The sequence below is a fragment of the Microtus pennsylvanicus genome, chromosome 16 (genome assembly GCF_037038515.1).
Source record: "Microtus pennsylvanicus isolate mMicPen1 chromosome 16, mMicPen1.hap1, whole genome shotgun sequence".
Classification (NCBI taxonomy): Eukaryota; Metazoa; Chordata; class Mammalia; order Rodentia; family Cricetidae; genus Microtus; species Microtus pennsylvanicus.
In genome coordinates, this window is record NC_134594.1 from 32,762,814 (window position 1) to 32,784,643 (window position 21,830).

Genomic DNA, 21,830 nt, shown 5'->3' on the forward strand with positions numbered 1-21,830 from the left:
CGATAACAGTAAACCCCATGTAGAGAGCTTCGAAAAGTCCAGCAGACCTGTCCTTGCTATAAGCACTGAAATTTCTGCAGCCATATTCAAATAAATTGGAATGTTGACTGTTTCAGACAGGTTTTGTGTTATGTGCCCATCCATAGCTCATTTGTCTGGTAGGTTAATAGCTGTTTGTTGATTCTTACCTTCATCAAATATTTATTGACTGTAAACCACTATACCAGGACTAATGCTGGCCTCTGAATATTTGGTGACAAGGCAGGTGTGTTTATTGCATTCAAGGTATGTGCAGAATAAAGAGAAAGACATACATGAACTAGAATTACACTCAAGAGTGATGAGTGATGTGGGAGGCAAGTACAAAGTGATTTCAGCTAAGATCTACAGCAAGAATAACTGTGAGCCAGGGGGTAGAAGGTGGAAGGAGTGTCTTGGGCGTCTAGAGACCCAAATCCAGGTGTTGAAGAGTTTGAAGAACTCACTGAGAGAGGAGAGGGAGGAAGGGAAGGAGGGAATCAAGGAAGGAGGGAGGAAGGAAGGGAGAGACAAAAGGAGGGAGGACATGCAAGGAGCTTGTTAAAAATGTTAGAGAGTTGGAGACTATAGTCTAAGATGATGATAAAGCTATGAATTCATGTAAGAAGATGTAAAGAAATTTTTGTGTGTGTATGTGGATGTATATGTATAGCAGACTTGGAATTGGTGAGCACTTTGGAGGACAGGCGTCAAAGAGATATAATACTTGTTTATAGACAACTGGGTCATTTTCTCGTTTTATTACTATGAAAAGACAAATTCCATTTTGGATATATAATGTAGATTCTATAAAATTTGTATTTTGGATCAGAGCTCAGAGGAGAGACTCAAATTGGAGACCTGGGTTCAGGAACCATCCGCATGGATGATAGTTCGAGGTTGGAGTGTGAAGGGTTTTACCCATGATGAGTATACAGGATAGTAAGTGCAGCAGCCTGTGGTGAAAACCCCAAGGAATACCAATTTCTAGTCTTTTGTTTTGTTTTGTTTTTTTGTTTTTTCGAGACAGGGTTTCTCTGTGGCTTTGGAGCCTGTCCTGGAACTAGCTCTGTAGACCAGGCTGGTCTCAAACTCACAGAGATCTGCCTGCCTCTGCCTCCCGAGTGCTGGGATTAAAGGCGTGCGCCACCACCGCCCGGCCCAATTTCTAGTCTTATGTGGAAAAGTAACCAGCATAGGAGACAAAAAACAAATAAGACATGCCAGAGTAAAGGAAAACAGAACAGATTTTAGCATTGCAAAAATGGCTAAGTAGCTCATGGGTGCGCCTGAGAAAGGGCAAGTATTACTTAGCTGTTTACAGGGTTCATCCACAGGTAAATGGCACAGAAACCGCATTGAAATATGTTGAGCAATGAGTTGGGTGTGTAGCAGTACGATAGCTGTCCCTGGTGGCTGACTGCTTCAGGAATCAGGCCTGGAGTAGAGAGAGAGAAAGAATTGTGACTGAAAGAGAAGTGATGTTTAAAGACAGAAGGCTGTGTGCTTGTTGCTGCTAGGCACGTGGTAGCTGAGAAAGCTGAAAAAAAGTATGGTCACCCCCCGTGAGTAGCATATGAACAGGATTTAGATGAATGGACACTGAGCGTGCCAGAAACTTCCAGTTATCTCTTGTTGCTTACTTCCTGCATAAATGGGAAAAAGATCTTCATTCTACTTTATTATAAAATACTATTTCTTTTTATCAGCTTTAAGTACACTCATTATTTTACTTATCTTTGAAAGCCATTTTACAAAGTTTAGGGTTAGTCCAGTGACCCAGATATTTACTAAGTATTCACCAATGGCCCATGAATCCATTTCTTTGCAGATAATGCACTATTTCTAATTGAGCGGAGTGTCTCTTAGCTGGATGCTCTTGAAGAATTGCTGAGACTTCCCTCCTACAGCATCTCTTTGTGGGCTCATGCTTTACATAACACTGTGCTTAGATTTTGCCTTTGAACTTGGTAGTCTGCTTCCTGCTGCTCTGGTCTGGAAGAGAGGAGGCATTGTAGCTTGTGGTAGAATGGGGTTCTCTTAGGTAAAGGCAAAGCTAGGCAGAGGATGGGAGCTGAATAGATAGAGACCTAGAGTGTGTGGCGAAACCTTGTCTGGAGGTTGTGGAGCCACAGAGGAAACCACTCTAAAAAAAAGTCAGAGTCCTTTACACAACCCCCACCCCTATTGTTAACTCCTGGTTACCCACTCCACATCTGAGCACCATGTCCCAACCGGGTGGCACAATGAGTTCTATAATGATCAGAAATGGGTTCTTGGAACTTCCAGAGAGTAGATGATTTTTAGGGAGAGATCTGAGATTGAAAATGAGGTTTCTTGGAGGGGAGAAAGGGCCATACAAAGTAAAAGAAAGTAAATAAAATTTATCTTCGTATTTCTTAACCCTCCCTATGCTGTGTTCCCAGTTGGTTCGACTGTGCAACGAGGGAGCACGGAAGATGGAGAGGACGGAGATGATGTACACGATTAACTCCCAGCTGGAATTTAAAATTAAGGTAGCCTCTGTCTACGTTTATCATATTATCGCTGCTTAAATCTCATTTAAGCAGAGAAGGTTGGAATTAGCGTTTCTAAGAAGGATTGTCCATTGAAAAGACAGAGGACTCCCCAGATGCCTAGGGTAGTCTCCAGGCTTCTCTCCAAGCCATGACGGTATGACCTTCCTCAGAAAAACTACTGGACAGTTAAAATAGTTAATAAAGGAGAGTCCTCAAGTGTTGTCATTAGGTTCTGCCATCTAATGGTGTCCCCTGGCTGGACTAGGGTGTTCTAAGCCAAGTGAGACTACTACTTTGTTTTTGTAGAAGAGACAGTTATTGGACCATTTTTTTAAAGCGTGTTTTCTCATGTAGCCCTTTTCTACATCCGTGCCGCTTCTGCTACCTGTCTGACACTGCTCGTGAACAGAATGATCAGAATGCCCAGACCAGCAGAAAGTGGCAGTTAATGGCAAACCTGGGTCATGGGTCATTTTTTGTTGGAGTTTGTAATGGATAAGCTTCTGAGTGTGATTCGGTTTTTGTTATACAACACAGAAATTTAAACAGGCAATTTAAAGTGACCCTATTTTTTTCCTAGCCAAACTTTCTAACTTAGTAGTGTCCTGGTGATCAGCACGTCATGATATTCTGCAGAAGCCACATTCTCTGCCGCAGTACAGAGTTTGTGAACCACTGATACGGGACAACTACAGCCTCTTATTGTGTAAGCAGGAAAACAAAACCCAGAGATCAACTGTCAACAGTCACTCAACTAGTGATGCTAAACATCAAGATCAATGTGAAATCAGGCTAAGGACCCTGGCGTCCTGACTGATGGGTGGTGTAAACTTTTCCCTTGTAATACCCTGACTACAGTCGTCTGAATGCAGATTCTTAAATCCAAAAACAGATTATTGACTAATTCAGACCACTTAGAAATGTCATTTGGTACAACTTGCGGCCTTTAAGTTGGATAATAAGATATATCTTATTATTTTGGTGGTAATAATACACATTTGTATTCGGTTCATTGTAAAGTTGAGAAAATTAGAAGTTCAAAGAAGTTGTAGTGATTTGCCCCAGAAGTATGGTCACAACCAGGTGTGCTTGGTTGAGATAACATTAATGGTGTAATGAAGGTCTCTTAACACATAATAAATCTAGAAGTCATAAATAGAAAACAGAAAACAATGCCTAGTTCAATGCCTAGTTCATTAGGTGAAAGTGTATAAACCTTTCACTGTACAGGAACAAGAAAGACAGAAACAGAGACAGCGTGCAGTGGGGGAGAAGTAGCTGCAGCCTTGTTCATGCAGTATGCATGCTGTACCTCACATGGAAAGTCAGAGTGTTGAGGAAAGGAGAAGGGGCAGACACTGGAAATGACAAGCTAAAGAGCTACTGCCAGAGCGGGAATGGCAAAGGACGATTAAGGTTTTGAAAAATGGCTTGGTTTCATTCATAAAGAAATTGCTAATGGGCATTAGGGCAGCAAGCAATCCAGAAGTGTGAGAAGACAGTTGAGGTTATAGAAACGGCATTTTACAGGTTGCTGCTAGAAAGGATTTTCACAGTCGTGGAACTTGCTGCCATTTTTACACAGCAAGCTATTTCACACCAGCAAGTCTACTTCCAGGAGTCTATTCTGTACTGGGGGATATAAAGATCACATAGTAGTTTGTTTTAGCAGAGGATCTCAATCAATCCAGATATTTATCATAGAGAGCTGTTGCACCAAAATGAAGCAGAACAGACCCACTCAGCTTTAGGGGAAAACAAAGGATGGTTGGGTTCTTAGGTACCTATGAAGGTAATCATGTATATCATTAAGTTAAAAATATAGTTGCTTAGAAAAGTACTCTTTCCAAAGAAATTTCTGGAGAGGCAATGAAGGATCTAGCATCTGCCATTACCTGTGGAGTCAGGAGGCAGTGTGTGGGACCTGGGTAGGTGAGAGAGATGGGGAAGAGGAGGCTTTTCCCACAATGCTTCATTCACACTTTGGTTTTCAAAGAAAGCATAGACATTCTGAAAGCTACTCTCAATTTGGGGTGAATAAGTGGAAGTTTGCTATTTCCTAGTGGAATACAAAGACTATAAAAGTATCAATGTACTTTAAAACAACACAGCAATGATAAACTCATTACCTAGTTTCTACACAAAGCATTGTCCTAGGGCAGCATATACGGTAGAGCATTGTCATAAGTGTCCTTGGTTAGACCCAGGACCGACACGCAATGGCGGACAGCCTTGAGCTTCCGACGCTTGCATCAATCAGGACCTAACCTGATGTGTGTGTGTGTGTGTGTGTGTGTGTGTGTGTGTGTGTGTGTTGTAGCAATTCCTAAGCACACAGGTCAGAGTTTATCTTAAGCAATTCTTTCTCTGCTGACCTTACAGGACTCTGCTGTACCTATTACATAACTGTGTGCTTCCGATTAAGGGGCTGGAAACCCCAGGGCCTCCCTTAGAAGCCAGTTTTCAAAGTTTGGGTTTAGCCATAATCTTTGATCTTCCTTGTTGAATTTGTATACAGCGGATGAATAACCTTCTTGTAAAAGCCCTTTATAAAGTTGGAAAACTATGAAACCCTTTCTTTGCTTCTTCATTTCCTCCTTAATATCCTCAATTTCCTTCAGCCATTTTTAATCATTCTTCACTTAGCAGGATGTCGTGTGCTGTGCCACGTTACTGTGCCTGTCTGTTTACTATGTATCTAGGAACTGTTGCTTCTTTTATGGATATATGTTCTTAAATTTTTGGCAGTATGCATTTCTAGTAACTTTACTTTTTATTCTTTAGGAAAAGGAAAGAACTCAAAAGGGTACAAATTATTCTGTGGTTTTGAGAGTTTTCCAGTTGGCTTGTACAAAACTGAATAAAGCAAAGGCAGAATGTAATTCCTTGGGTGCAGCCTTTTGTGTGAGATTGAGGGGTTCCGTAAAAGAACTCGACTTCCATAGCCAGAAAGTGGAGTAAGGTTTTCAGGGGCGTGTTTACACAGTGGAGACACCATAAACTTAAAAACAGGTGCTCTCAAGTCTATGGCTGAGCAGATTTCTCTAGACAAAACATAAGTTTTGTGGGTTTTTTTTCTTCTTGAAAAATCCTTTTGTAGTTCAGAAAGTGAACATGGACTTTGAGATGTCTCCTGGTAACTGTCTACAGATTTCCATATGTTTATGTTCAGCTTTGAGCTATCTACAATAACTGATAGATTTTGTCACTATGTTTTTTGAATTTCAAGTGGCTCCTGTTTTACTTTGAAGTTCAGAGTTAATAGAAGAGTCATAATTTTGTGGCCCAATAATATTTTCTTGGGGTTTCAGTTTTGTATGGACACGCTAGTAAGTTTTTATGTTGAGAAGTAACGGTGTGCTTTCTGGAGGATGTGCACTATCCGATTGCATTTTGCCACCATCTGCCTATAACATAATGATGCATCTCATCAGATGTACCTTGATTATAATGTCTTATTGGCCTTCACTTGGGTGTGGGCACTGAGTTTTTCTCTCTTTATAGCCTTTCCCCCTCGTCTCCTCTTCCCGGTGGTTGGTGAAAAGAGGGGAGTTAATAGCCTACGTGGAAGACACGGTGCTGTTCTCAAAGAGGATGTCCAAACAGCAAGTCTACTTCTTTCTCTTCAACGACGTGCTCATCATCACTAAGAAGAAAAGGTGAGCCAGTCAAGTGTGGTCTGTTAGGGCACCGTCCTCCGAAAGCCTGAGTGGAGGTTGTGTAATTCCTAAGTGTTGAGTCAAAGTCACATCTATCCTTCACTGTCTCCAAGTACAAGTATAGTTAAGACTTGCATCACTATGAACCTCGTAATCACAGCCCTCCTCTACTGAGTTTTTATTGGGGACAAGCCAGTGCTCTGGGCATCTGACACCTCCACATCGCTCAGTTCTCCTGCCACGCCAGGCGAGGCTCTGCACTTTATCCCCACAGCATTGTTCATGCTTCTGTTGTCCCAGGGCATTTGGATAAATCAAAATAAATGGTTAAGGACATGCTAGGGGCAACTCTGGTGTGCCTTGTGACTTAATTTAAAAGATGTTATTAATCTAAGAAACGTGCCCATGAATGGCAAGGTGTTGAACGTGCTCCTTTCCTGGGGAAGTGAAGTATCTCAGTTGATTGGCAAGTGAATTTTCTCCTTCTGCTTTTTTGCTCTGCATTCGTGTCCTTCTTTGAGGAGATGATCAGAGGAATTTCATACAAACCTAATATCTTTACAGTATATTTTTTAAAAATCTCAACCAGTTCCTGTTCTCAGGATACACACACACAAACACACACACACTCCTTATCTCTGTCTATTCCCTGGACACATCAAACACATAAACATATATTCTCTCTCTCTCTCCCTCTCTCTCCCTCCCTTCTCTCTCTCTCTTTTCTTTCTCCTCTCTCTCTCTCTCTCTCTCTCTCTCTCTCTCTCTCTCTCTCTCTCTCTCTCTCCCTTCTCTGCCTTTCTCCAGGGGACATTCTCTGTCACATGTATCAAATGATGACATTACTCACATAAAGCTATATTTCCTATTGGTATAAGATACAGTTTACATCTTAGACTATAGTCTGGAAATAAAAATGGCAAACTTCAGGTCATTTCCATGTATGAAGGAAATGGGATGAACTGTTGGCATGTAATAGAATGGGTAGTTCGGAGAGTAAACTTTCAACAATAGAAATAGCCTACCTATGAAAATATTCAATGAGTGTCCAAATTTATCATGGGATATTTATTCTACTACTAGTTCTGAGTTGCTGACTTTTTTAACTGATGAATCAAAACAAAACCAAATAGAGACTGAGCTTCTTATTTAATCAGACTGTGATATGAATTGTTCAGGTGTATACTGTCTTGGGAGTTCTGTTGCTGTGAAGAGACACCATGACCACAGCAACTCTTACAAGGGAAAACATGTAATTGAGGTGACAGCTTACAGTTCAGAGATGCAGTCCCTTATCATCATGGCAGGGAGCATGCTGGCATCCAGGCAGACATGCTGCCAGAGAAGTAGCTGGGAATCCTACATCTTTCAGTCAGCAGGAAGTAGTCTTCGTCTCACTGAGTGGTATCTTGTGCATATATGACACTTCAAAGCCTACCCCTACAGTGACACATTCCCTCCGACAAGACCATACCCATTCCAACAAAGCCACACTTCCTAATGGTGCCACTCCCTGTGAACTTATGGGGGTCATTTTCATTCAAACTAGCATATATACCCAGGAAAGCAGAGGAGGAACTTGGATGCTCTACCCCCAAAAGCAATTCCAGGAGGAAAGGGTTTATTTTATCTTATATTTCCACATAAACGTTCACTACAGAGAGGAGTCAGGGCAGGAACCCTGAGGCAGGAACTGATGAAGAGGCCATGGTGGAGCACTGTTTACTGGCTAGCCCAAGGCTTACTTATAAGACCCAGTACTACCTGCCCCAGAATGACACTGCCCGCTATAAGATGTACCAACCAACATCAATCATTAATCAAGAAAATGTCTCACCAGCTTGCCTATAGGTCAGTCAGGTAGAGGAATTTTTTTTTTTTTAGTTGAGGGTCTCTCTTCCCAGAAACCTAGCAAGCAGAGCATGTTATCTTGACTTTTATAAAGACTTTTTTTTCCTCAGAGTTGTTGGGATTTTAGACAGTTTTTTTTCTAGTTAGCTCAGACTAACCTGAAGCTCACTGTGTAACCAGATTGGTCTCTGTCAATCATTTCTGCCTTGGCTTCTTTAATTCTGGGATTATACTGTGTACCACCGAGCTTGGCTTTCAACACGAAGTAAGTTTTAGGGGGTACAATGATGTGTGTCAGACTCTTGATTTCTAACATCTTCCAGCTGTCTCCCCACGTGGACCCACAATTTTATCTAATCTTCTGAGTTGAATGATAAAATAAAGGTTCACAAAACCCTGCCAGTTTTAAATATTAGAGTCGTTTTAACTGTTGACTGATAAATTGGCGAGAGTTATCTTTAGAGGCCGTTCTAAAAGCAGGATAGTGCAGCTTTTATTCTTGAACTTGCACAGAGCTAGTCAGTAAATGCAGAATTCGGGCAGATGTTTTCTCGCTCAGCAGCTGATTTTCCTCCTCACAGGTGGCTTTGCCATTACATTTCGTGTTGATACAGCTACGCCAAATTCGTGGGCCCAAGTATGTTATTGAAATTATAATCCGAATGACAGAAAGAGCAAGGCATATTTTCCCAGCGGAAAGGGCACCCCGAGCATCTAATTAACGTTTGCCAAAACTGGCATTTTCTTGCCCTGTCAATAAGTTCGTCGAATGTCCGAAGTCCTCCCAGCTGAGGATATACCCGTGGAAACTGCTGGTTCACGGACACGAGTCTGCGGGGAAGAGGCTGGCTAAGCAGGCTGAGTGTGAAATGTACAGTATGTGCTGCTGTATTTACACAGTAGCGTCAAGGAGGCAACTGCAGATGCTTTGCATGCCAGAGGCAGTGGTGAAGGAGATGTAGCTGCTTGGAGTCAGGCAATAATTCAGACTATCTACAAGGCAGAGAGATAAGGGCTCCTTATCTGTGCCCGCTCTCTGTGGCTAATTCAACCACCCACGGACTGACTGAAACTATAAGGTTCCAGCAAGGAGCTTAGCATGGATGCCAGTAGCTTGTTGCACGGGAAGGCTTTCTTTCTACCTACTGAGACTGGTTCTATGGGGGACCGCTATTTTTTCTCCTCCATTCCAGACTGCTGCATAGGGCGTACTATACACATTTCCTAGCTTGCTGAGTGTGTGGCCTTTCACCATATAGCTGGTATTTGCAGAGCAGGACTTGATGGTTTAGCCCCATGGAGTTGTCTTCAAAGATAGTGTTTTTTTCTTTTTATTTCTTTTTTCACATTTTTTAGATTGGAAGAAAACATAATTTTTTTTTATCCTATCTGGGTTGCTAGTTAGTCATTTTATTAATAGTTTATTCTGCCAAATTTCAAAGGGATAAATCTAATCTGACTTCTTTTGATCAGAAAGTGAATTCGTTGGTGCTTGAAGCTGGGACTGGAAGCTACCTAGACCCCACTAGATTCTGACCTCAGCAGTGTTGATATAGGGCCTGTGCTTCTTTGTTGGGGGAGGGGGGGCGGGGAATCCTGTGATGTAGTATTAAACAGAATCTCTGGTCTCTTTCCACTGTTTGCTAATATCACTTCTTCCCATTGTGGTAATAAAACCATCTCCAGGAAAGTTGCCTAATGCTTCCCTAGGTGGAAGCCTCTTCAGAACACCCAGATTTGCTTTCTCAGTACTGTTGACACAGGTTGCAGGGGAAGGAGCCGCTTGTTCATCCCGGCCGCCCGGCTAGCTTAGCCCCGAAATAACCATACAGAAATTGTATTAATTAAAACACTGCTTGGCCTATTAGCTCCTACATCTTATTGACTAACTCTTATACCTTTATTTAACCCATTTCTATTAATCTATGTATTGCCATGTGGCAGTGGCTTACCAGGAAAGATTCAACATGTCTGATTCTGGTGGCTCCATGATGTCTGTCTTTGCTCTCTTCCTCCCAGAATTCACAGTTCTGTCTTCTCCTCCTACCTAAGTTCTGCCCTATCAAAAGGCCAAGACAGTTTCTTTATTCATTAACAATGAAAGCACAACACATAAACAGAAGGACCTCCTACACCAGGCGCCTGTCAGTGCATGGCTTGACACAGCAGTAATAGAAATAATGCATTATAAACATGATAGGTTATCAGATAGTAGTGGGTTGATATGTACTATCATTTTGTAGCTGATACATGCCAAGAATAACACAATAAGCTGGCTGTTGATTCTACCCACATGTTCAGCCTTATGAAGTTATGTACGTTTGGCCCTAATCTAAGACCTTAGTTGGTTAAAACTCTCAAACTCTGGGAGACAGTTTACCATCTTTTCATTCATGGTTGGTCTCTTTATAGCTGCTGTATTATAGTACTAAAAAAAAATGAATGACTTAAGGGTCCAGAAGGGCTAGCCTCACCTCTTCCAGTTCCCAGTGACTCCAGGCATTCTTTCCAGTTTTCCTGCCTTTCCATATGACCTGTTTCTCTTCTGCCTGTGCCTCTGTGTGTCTCTGAGCCCCCACCTCTCTTTGCTGAGTTACTGGATGCAGAGCCTACTCCAATCTGGTATGACTGGGTTACATCTGCAAAGGATTTATCTCTAAATAAGGCAGCTTTCAAAGTGCCAGGAGTGCCGGGTGGTGTTGGCACATGCCTTTAATCCCAGCACTCGGAAGGCAGCAGCAGGTGGATCTCTGTGAGTTCGAGGCCAGCCTGGTCTGCAAGAGATAGTTTCTAGGACAGGCTCCAAAGCTACAGAGAAACCCTGTCTCAAAAAACAAAACACACAAAAAAACAAAACCCAAAGTGCCAGGAGTTAGGACTCCACCCTTCTTCTTTGCAGCATACAATCCAACCGCACTACATGCCTGGCCCCTTATTGCCTCCTCACTTAAACACCATTAAGAAATGCGCAGTGATGGTCTAAGGTAGCTCAGGACCAATGTTTCTTCTACACCAAGTCACTCCATTTTCTAAAATAGTTTTCAGAATATTGTCATGGTCATACGACTTGAACGTCTCTGTTTGGTGGTTTCACAGATTGCTCATATTCAAATCCTTCCCATCACCTCTCACCTTCTCCCGGCTCCATTCCCTTCTTAGTAAATGGCCCCTCTGCCATGGGACCATGGGAAACCTAAAAGGTAACCTTCCTGTCTGGGTTTGCTGGGCTCCCACAGGCAGTTGGTTTGTCACAGCCTTCAGCGTAGCTGGAGTTCTGTGCAGCTTGTGAAATCCTTCTCTTCCACATCACCACCGCCCTCTGCCAGTGCTCTCCATTTCTTCCGACAAGATAGACCCAACAAGCACCAGACACTTCCTCTCCTTGCTCCTGACTCTCCACATTCAGAATGTGTTTTAAAAATGAGCCTACTTAGCTTCACCCTTTGTAAAACTTAGTCTCCGTGTCTTATCTTGCTTTCAGCACAAATGCCTTACAAGCACATCCATCTCCATCTCCTCCTCATTGTCCTCGTCCTGCATCTGTGCCTCTTCACCCCACTTTAGATGCCAGCCCTAGCACAGGTTTCTCTCTCTACCTGGACTGCTTCCCCTCTGCCCTCCCCTCACTTCAGACCTTCTCTAGGCAACTTTCTCATCGTTTAGGCTTACATTAATGGCCACATCCCCTGTTTTCTGCCTCCCTGTGATCTGATAAAACTGGACACTTTCCTGGCTGTAACATTTAATGTCCACTGTGAGCCTGTGTCTCATATTGACCTTTATGTCTCTTGTGCTGAAACCAGGCACTTAGCTGTAAGAATGCTCGTATGACAAGTATTTGCTGAGGACGAGCCACTCAGACTGATGCTGTCCTATGTTCTGTTGCTGTGAAGAGACACCATGACCACAGCAGCTCTTATAAAGGACAACATTGAAATGAGGCTGGGCTACATGTCACCATGGCAGGGCACGGTAGCGTGCAGGCAGACATGGTACCAGAGATAGAACTAAAAATTCCACATCTGGATCTACTGCAGAAGGCAAAGAGACTGGGTCTGACTTGGCTTTCTGAAAACCCAAACCTCATCCCCCAGCGATATACTTCCTCCAATAAGGCCACACCTACTCCAACAAGGCCATACCTTTCAGACAGTGTGGCTCCTTATGAGTCTGTGGGGGTCATTGTCCCCCCCGCCCCAAACCACCACAGGTAGCCAAACAGAAGCCCCATTGCATGGATGCCCTATTCATTCTGTCTCATGTCTGGAACTTCTGGAGACTGGCTTGGTCTGGCCTTGTCCTCGAGTTGTCTTCTGTCTTCCTCATGGTGGAGCTGGTTTCCTAAGGAGTTGTTGATGGTGTAATGATCCAGACTATTTCTCCTGGGAGTCCTTTTGAGGACATCTATGGTGTCTTAGGCAGACTAGATGCGGCTGATGTGTGGCTATTTGTGTGTGTGTGTGTGTGTGTGTGTGTGTGTGTGTGTGTGTGTGTGTGTGTGTGTGAGCCTTCTGTATCCTTGTTATTCACTTTTGCTTTGGCTCAGACTTGAGGAAGGATATTTATGTCTTCCTTTGTTTGGAGTATTGTCTTTATAAATAATAAACTTTCGTGCTATTTCTTTTTCTCTTTCTCTTCCTTCCTTCCTTTCAGCACATATCTCAGGCTAGCTTCAAATTCACCCTGTAACCAACGATGGCACTGTGCTCCTGATCCTCCTGCCTTTACCTTCAGAGTGTTAGGATTATGGGTGTGAACCACCGCAATTTTATATACTCCTGGGAATAGAACCCAGGACTTTGTACAGGGTAGGCAGGACCTCTGTCAACTCAGCTATATCCCAGTTCCTAAATAAACAGTAATAACTTAATCTTGATTAAAAAAAATAGACTCTGCCTAGTAAGTGATGTGGCTTCTGACATTTTCTGGAACATCACCCATATACTTCTGTAAATGCCACATAGCTTCAATTCATAAAACTACTCCACAGAGGCCATCTTTATTTGCTTCTGATTTTTATTATAGCATTGATGAGTGTTATAGGCTACCAGTAAATGTGTCTTCATATCGAAGGCTTTAGGAAGTAGAAATACTGAATTATCACCCCCTCTCACACTCTCAGCCCAAAGACAAAGCCAGAGAAATGAAGCCCATTTGGGAAACCATGCACGTTCTCGTCTTCATTGGGAAACTCATTGTTGGATCATTCACTACGCTTTCAGCAGAATTCCCAAATCACAGTAGCTCGAATAATAGCGATGGTGGGTTTTTCAAGTGATACATGAGGATTGGAAACCAGGCTCATTCATTATCCAAAGCTCAGCCCCTTCCTATCCACAGCTAATGCTGGATCCAGGCTTGCTTTCTGGCCCTATGAATAGAGCATCATGCTTGCCGGTGTCTGCAGCAGCAGGGTGCCATCCAATTATAGGAAACTATGTAGAAATGACTGCCCAAAGGGCAGCTTTCCTTAAATGGCTTTTCCTTTTGTGTTGGCTGGGGAAAGCTCCACAGACAGGATCCAGAGCAAACTTGTCAGAAAGGACTAGAAGAGAAATGCTTCTTTTGGTCCAGTCAGGCAGTGTCCCTGAGCTGGGTCAATGAAGCCAGAGCTGAGTCAGTGACGCCAGAGCCGATTAGGTACTAGACAGTGACAGCCACACCTCAGAACCCCTTTCCTGTAGGTCACCCTTTAACACAAGTTTCTTGGGAGAATGAGAAGAGTTCTGTGAAGTCCTAACACCTTGCCTTTAGGATGGATGGATGATGAGGAGCAGTGACAGAAGCTTTAGACTCGCATCCTCTCTAACACTGGCCGTTTGTCTGTGGCTCACTGAGTATCTGCTTGGCAGGGGCTTCTTTGTTCCTAGCAGCCCAGGTGCACCTGCCAGACACTTAAGCTGACGTGTAGATGGGCGTTGTCAGAGTGCTAGCCATAGTATCAGAAGCATGCCGAAACCTACGTCGTCTTGGCTTGTTTTCCATTCACCTCCTAATTACCTGCCCTCACACCCATCAGCCGTGTGACTACTTCTAGTTAGAGCAGTGGTCACAGAGAAGCGCAGTACGGTGAACATGTGTTGCCTGCACTTCACGCTACTCTGAACGTGTATGCCATACAGCACCATTGTCGCGGTCCCCTACAATCCTCGTCATGTTACAGAGAACGACACTGATGGAAACACCTAAGGTTGAGCATCTCTCATTCTGAAATCCGAATCGCTGCAGACAATCTAAAATCGCAGGAGAGCCAGAGAGCAGGAAGTCCCATGCCGTGCAGCTTCCCTTCGCGCGTTGTTGTGTTCTGACGACGACTTGCAGGAGTCCGTGCTCCACTCTGTCACCATTTGGGCTCCAGGATTGAAATCAGTTTGCTAGGCTTGGCAGCAAGCCCCTTTACCCATTCATCCCTACCAGCAGCCCAGCAGAAAAGTGTGCAGCTATGGGTGCTTAGATCCTGTAGGAGAGGAAACAAGGAAATGGGGGATGGGGGTGGAAATGATCCAAGTACATGATGCACACTGATGAAATTCTTAAAGAATAAATTAAAAATATGAAAACTAAGGGACAGGTTATATAATATATATTTTGACCCTCAGCTGTGTATGAAGTTATATGTGAGATATTAGTAATTTTGGATCATACCTTAGTACTGTCCCCCCCCCCCCCCCCGCCAATAGCTCATTCAATGTACGCAAATACTCTCAATCTGAAAAATTCTAAATTCTAAAACCTTCTGACCATGCTGTTTGGGCCCAGGGTGCTCAAACTATGCATTTTTAAAGCTTTTCATCAGATCTCTGGTGGCACGAGTCTCTATAATAGCTGAGGCTCAATTCGTTTTCATTATTTCATGATTTCATTTTCCTAATATATATTCCCACATTTTTTGTTGTTAGAAAAAATAGTGTAGAAAGCTTTCAGGATTTTCCAAATAGTTTTGAGCATTTCATATCCGAGTACTGTATTTATATAATTTCTATTCTTCCCTGTCCAGCTCCTTCCATGTCTCTATCCCATACTCTCGCAAATTTATGACCTTTTTCTTTTTATTATTGCTATACATACAAGTGATGTATAATATTTCAAACTATTGCATCTGTTTTGTGTTGTTTGAATGTACTCGTGTTTGGAATTAGATCGCCTATCAGGAGGCTCCTAACTGGAAAAAACTGATTCCCCTTCCCTTTGCCTGTAGTTCTTCATCTAGGAGAACTAGATGCCTTGTGACATTTTTCTTACCCACACTGGCATGTTGACTGATGTCCTTATGATGGTCTTATTTATGCATCCTTGTTGTTGAACTTTCCTGGGTGCAGCTTCCTTGATCGTGTCTAGAAGATACTATCTCTCAATGGGCTTTCTCATTCTCGGCCTCTAGCAGTCTCTCTTTTGTAATGTTTCCTTCAATTTGGGGGTTGCCTCGTGCATATATCAGTTGGGGTCAGTTGTGCTTCTATGTCTTCAAGTCCTGTGTGCAAAGTGTGTGGTGTCTTCAACAAGAGGATTTTACCTTCAAGTTCTGGGAGACAAAGGCAACACCAATAGCCTCTATTATTTGGGGAGTCTTTTGGAGTCCCCCTAACCAACAAATAGAAGGGAAGTTTCCCTTGATTAGGTAGGCCTGGAAGATATTTTTTTTTTAGAATATCTGTTGGCTTTAAGGGGAACATTGCCACCCCATGTGGCAGAACCCTATTTAAACCACACACATATAGGCAAACACTCATGCATGCATATTTAAGTAAGTGTATAAAGTGTTTCCCTATATCTTTTAAAGCATCCTTAGTGTTATCTTCCTTTTTTCTTCACTCCCCCCTGTATTATCCTTCTTCTGTCCTCCCTAATTAAAGCCCCTCCCCATTTTCCCCTTGTCCCCTTCTGAGCATCCCAATACCCCTTCTCTAAAGCCCCTTCTCCCCCCTCATGGTCTCTTTCTACCTTTCTGGTTTCTATGGTTAATCAGGGTTATACATATCTAAAGATTCAGAGCTGGGATCCACAAGTAAGAACATTCAACATCCATCTTTCTGGGTCTGGGTTACCTCCCTCAATATAATATTTTCTAGTTCCTGCATTTGCGTTTTATGCAAAATTGCATCATAAATTTGCATTTGCCAGCAAGTTTCATTTTTCTTGATAGCCGAGTAGTTTTCCATAGTGTGTGTACACCACATTTTCCCTGTCACTTTATTAGCCAAGGGACATGCAGGTTGTTTCCATTTCCTAGCTGCTGTGCATAAAGCAACACTGAGAATGTCTGAGCGAGTATTTCTGTAGTAGAATACCAAGTCCTTTTGGTGCGTGCTGAGGAGTGTTATAGAGGGGCTGAGCTGTATAGTGAAGCTACTTGGAGCTTTTGGAGAGTTTCCCACATGGATTCAGGGTGTCTGTACCAGTTTGTAGTCCTTTCAACAGTCAACAGGGGTTCTCTTTCCTCACACCCTTACTGTGTTTGTTATCAATTTCATTTCCTCTCAGCCATTATGACCAGGATTAGATAAAATTTCAAAGTAGCTTTACTTCTCATTTCCCTAGTCACTAAAGATGCTGAACACAACCCATTTCTTAGCCATTTTTGTTTCTTTATTTGTGAGCTACCTTTTTGGATCCAAAGCCTGCTTTTTAAATTAGGTCATTTGCTTTCTTGAGTCTTTTTGTTTGTTTGTTTGTTTTGTTTTGTTTTGTTGAGATCTTTGTATTTTGTATTTTGAATATTAATCTTCTGTCTGATGTATAGCTGAAAAAGGTTCTGTCCCCTCTGTGGGCTTTCTTTTCCTGATGGAATATGTTTTGTTACACCATTTTAAAAGTGATTTTCCATTGCGGGGCTGAATCATGTCTGCAGGTTTCCCACTGCACCGCCATTCTCGAGCCGCCAGTGTAAAGGGTTTCTCCTTCACAGCACTCCCTTTAAAGGAGAGATTCCTCTCCCTGATGCCTGCTTCTTAAATCTTACAAACATACATCAGCTCTGTAACAAATCCTGGGGCTTAGAAGATGAGTTTGCTGTAGTACTACCACCAGGTCACCATTGCGAGGTCAGGGTCTTACTCTAGAACTCAGTTCTTATCAGCGTTGAATGCCCAGTGGCTTCAGGGAGTGTGCAGGCTCCCAGGAACTGTCCTGGCCTAGTTCCATCCTGTCATAAGTTTTTCCATGGTAGTGTTCTTTCCTATTATAGAAAACTGAAGCCACCTGATATAAGTTGTTTTTCTCTGCAGAAAAAAAAAGTCTTGGGAAATCACACTTAAAGAATTCAGATTCAAATCATTTTTACTCCAGGTATACTACTAAGCATATGTGCTACTGATCACTGTGGCATTTGCTCCCATATTGAAGACAGTGAGAAATGAAAAATAATTTTCATCTTTTATTTTTCTTCACTGCCCCACACTATTGCTCTAGCATCCCAAAGAATTTTCCTCTGTGTCTCTAAGGAGAATTGACATCCCTACTCCCTGGTGGAGGCATCTAAGCAGCTCACTGTCAATGTGTAGGGTCAGAAAGAGTAAGGTTCAGTTCCTGGCCATGTGACCTTGCACGAAGCAGGTTCAGCCTCTCAGCATCTTAGTGTCCCTATCTGTAAAATAGGAGTAATAATGTCATCTTTATTGTGGAATGTGTTAAAATTCTGTAAGACAGTGCACACAGAGTCTTGGCTATTTCAGTAATCCCTATGAAGTAACTGAGGCGATCAATACTAATTTCAGCATTGTGTTTGTCTCTCTAAAAAGTCTTGCCACAAATCAAATTACTGCTGTGCACTACATTTTACTGTTTAAAAACTAGTCTGAAATCTTCAGGTCATGTTTCACTTCAGAAGACTATAGCATACTGCAGGACTAGGCCTGAACTTTTGACCTTTGAAATTAGAGTTTTTTAGGAATAAGTGCCTGTCTTTCCCCATCACCCATCTCAGCCATCAGGGCAGGGATAACTAGTGACATACCCTCATTCTTCCCAAAGAGCTGTGACTCATGAATGCTTTCGTGGGGATATTTTTCTCCAGCACCCTCTCTTCTTGCGTACTTGGGAACCCTCCTGTTTAGCCAGCCTCCATGGGCATGAAATCAGCCCATGGTAGATGGCAAATTAGGGCGGGAGTTGCTGTATTGCACTTGTACAGGTGTTTTCATATTGTTATTCTTTAGATGGTAGGGCATAACAATTATTTCCATAGCGTGCTAGTTATTATAGGATATGCTGAGCATATTTGAAAATATAATATATGAATACGCAGCTCTGAATGAGGGACATAAGTTATTCACAGGTTTAACGTCTTAGAGAGTTCCTTCAGGATAGTAAAGGACAACCCAACTGCATTTTCCATTTTTGTGATGTAAATCAATGACGATACACCTAAACCAGAGTGGGGTGATTCCTATAATCTGGGGTCACCTTGTTACCTATGTGAGAGGCTGTCTGCTTGTTCTCTGATCTTGATGCTTCCTGACCGTGGCGGGGGCTCTAGCAAGGGGCTCACAGCTCTCAGAACTACTTGTCTCCTCTTGGTTAAGGATGATAGGTGTTGCAGTTGCTGGGCTGTGGAATCTGGCCCTCCTGTGGACTCTGGCCTTCTTTTCTGGTGGGGGTTAATCACAACAGATGCTTCTCATCCCAGCGAATGAGGGCCTCATTACCTCTCCCCTTTGTTATTCTCCGGACAATGGGTAGGAAGTGTGTAGCATGTTTGTTAGTCTTGAGAACTATTTTGAGGAACTGAATAAGAAAGGCTATTTGAAATCAGTATCAAGGGGCTGGAGAGATGGCTCAGAGGTTAAGAGCACGGACTGCTCTTCCGGAGGTCCTGAGTTCAATTCCCAGCAACCACATGGTGGCTCACAACCATCTATAATGAGATTTGGTGCCCTCTTCTGGCACCTGCATGGAGGCTGAACACTGTGTACATAATAAATAAATAAATAAATCTTAAAAAAAATGAAATCAGTATCAATGTAAATATCGCGTCTTTGCTAGTCAGGACTCTTGGCAGATCATGACTCTCCTGATATGAGTATTTAATTTGAATCCTGCTTAGTCTGCTCATCCATTTTCAGGGCATATATAATTATCAGGCCTTTGAGGCATTCCCAGGCAGTGGAAATGGATGGTATTCTGTTAGAACAACAGAAACTGATAGCTAACATTGGGTGTGATCCAGGAGTGATTCGAAGCGCTATGCACGACAAGGACGTAATTATACACCTATTGTCTCACTTAATCCCCGCAACTACCTGCTGCCTTGGTGCTGATACCACCACTGTACACAAGCGAGCAGTGACGCATGGAGAGGGTTGCAGCCCTGATCAGGTTCACCAAGCAGGTGTGTGATGGGCTCGCTCTAAGCAGGCTGGCTGAGTCAGTTCTGTAAGCCTGCCTGCCATGCTGAAATCCATTACTTCTGAAAATTCCATAAAATTACTTGTTAGCTGTGTCCTAAGCCGCACTTTGTATGAAATCAGTCTCAACCAGGTAGATCACTTTTTGTTTTGTTTGTTTTGTTTTGTTTAATCCCTTAGCTTTGTTCAATTCCAGCATTGTTCAAGGGCCTCTGTCTCAGCAATGTTTGACGGGAGCATTTTAATGCCAGTTAAGCATGGAAGCTAGTATAGGGATTTTGAAGTCATGTTACCGAATGAGCAGGGAAACAAGCTGGAATCTGCAGAGGGAGAGCTCCTGTATAAGCCTCAGGAAAACAGAAAGGAGTTCTTGTCGTTCATTGCAGTCTGGTAAGCTCCTGGCCTGAGCTCTCCTGGGAGAGTGGCAGACCATGACATCCCTGTGAGAAAAGCCGGTGGCTGTAGGACAGCTCCGAAGAGGGGTGCCTGGGAAATGCCATGGGAGGCACTGGGGAGGATAGCGTTTCAGAATGCCACAGGTGCATGCCCCCATCGACTTCTCTGTTGGCATCCAGAAGAATGATGCCAATGCCCTGGACACTGTATTTCATGGGATGCTAGGCCCTGGTGACCTTGGGGAACCATTTGCCTAGTCTGTGAGTGTTGGTCTGAGGAAGCACAAGCGACTACTAGTTCAGGAGATTTTGTCTTGGTGCTGGAGTGTTTTTTGTTTGTTTGATTCTAGGACTGAGGCCGTATGAATGTTTTAGATAAAACCTATGGAAAAGGCATACTGAATAGGCAGAAAGAAAGAAAGAAAGAAAGAAAGAAAGAAAGAAAGAAAGAAAGAAAGAAAGAAAGAAAGATAGAAAGAAAGAAGAAAAACCTTGCCACTACCTTGAAAATATATGCTAGGAGTCAGTGTGCTGTTTGGATATTTGATAAATCTCTATAACACCACTTTCTCTTAATTTAACTTTGTTTATGAAAGGAACAGTTGAAAGTGTTGCTTAGGCTTCTGCCAGTCATTCTTGGTCCATGGAATAGGTTCTTAGAACAGTATGTAAAGCATGCAAGCATTCTGGTGCCTTAAACAGTAGGGAAGCTGCTCTTTACAGCACAGCCCTTGGCCTTCCCTGCCAACACTTCTTTCCTTCACCGCCTAGATCCATTTTGCTCAAGCATCCTTTCTCCTTTTCTGGCCAGCAAAAGTCGCTCTCTAGGATGATAGCTAGTAAGGGTCAGGCTGAAAGTCCCCCAGAAGGTCAACACATATTTAAAAGCCTCTGTCTTACCACAAGGCAAACCTGACTTGTCTTGTTCACCATGTTATGACGCTTACAGACTTTGACAGACACAATCTAAGGATTTGAATGGAAATTTTTAAGCAATGTCAGATGTTTCTCCAAGTCTCCCAAAATTATTTAATGGTTATCAATTCCTCACATGTTTGAGAAACCATCTGTATCCTATATTAAGTCCCTAAATATGTTTTCATCAGTGTATGAACTCATCAGTCTATTTCACTAGTCCATCTGTCAAATCATGCCCTGTCCTGGTCCTTGAACTGCTATGGATTTATAAATGTCTTCTTAGGATGTCCAAGGGCCAATTCATTCTCCTCTAGTCTGTAGGGTCTTTTTTTTTAGCTATTTCTGCAGGTTTATTTTTCCACATTGTCTAAAATAAACACCTCTATTTCAGCTCTCCTTACAAAACCATGTTTGGATTTGCATGGATTGACTGGATTAAAATTATAAGTTACATTAGAAAGAACAGATACCTTTTTATATCAAGATTGTCTTCTTGTAGAAAATTCTGATAAGCATCATTGTAAATATTTGATTTTTACAATCAAATTTATAACATCAGATTTTCTGATGTTATAAATGAGTTGGGTTTATCAATTATATCTAATCTTAAACTTTATTACAAATACTAAATAGTGTGTGTGTATGTTACCATAGCATGTGTGTAGAGGCCAAAAGAAAGCTTATAGGATTCAGTTCTCCCATTTGGACTTGGGTACAAAACTCAGCTCCTCAGAGTAACCCTTATCCCTGAGTCCATCTCACTGGCCGTCATGGATCCTATTCAACTGGATCATTGATGTTTAGGAGAGCTATTATTTGCAGTTCTTTTTCTCAGTCATAATATTCATGGTCACTTTGTGGTTATACTTCAACTAGTAATGAATTCTACAGACAGTCAGCAGTTGGTGGGATAAAGAAGACATCCCATTACTTAGTGGTTCATTGAACCCCAGACATCCACAGACACCTGAAGTGACAATACTGATAATTTTCACGCCTGTACACTTTTGATGTGAAACCTATTTTCTTTCTACTTTTACTTTGAAATAGGTCAATTGTGCAGAAAGTCATCTCACACTAACACATTCATTGTCCCAGCTTGTCACAGTTCTTAATGGTATACACTTT

At 42.5% G+C, this 21,830-nt stretch overlaps 1 protein-coding gene across 1 annotated transcript in view; it reads left to right on the forward strand.

Moving 5' to 3' along the window:
* Positions 1–21,830, forward strand: part of Arhgef26 (Rho guanine nucleotide exchange factor 26) — a 109,531-nt gene that overhangs the window by 69,406 nt on the left and 18,295 nt on the right. Inside the window, exons 9-10 of the mRNA XM_075950584.1 lie at positions 2,445–2,534; positions 6,042–6,196. Coding sequence (XP_075806699.1) covers positions 2,445–2,534; positions 6,042–6,196 — 245 coding nt within the window. The remainder of the gene's footprint in view (positions 1–2,444; positions 2,535–6,041; positions 6,197–21,830) is intronic.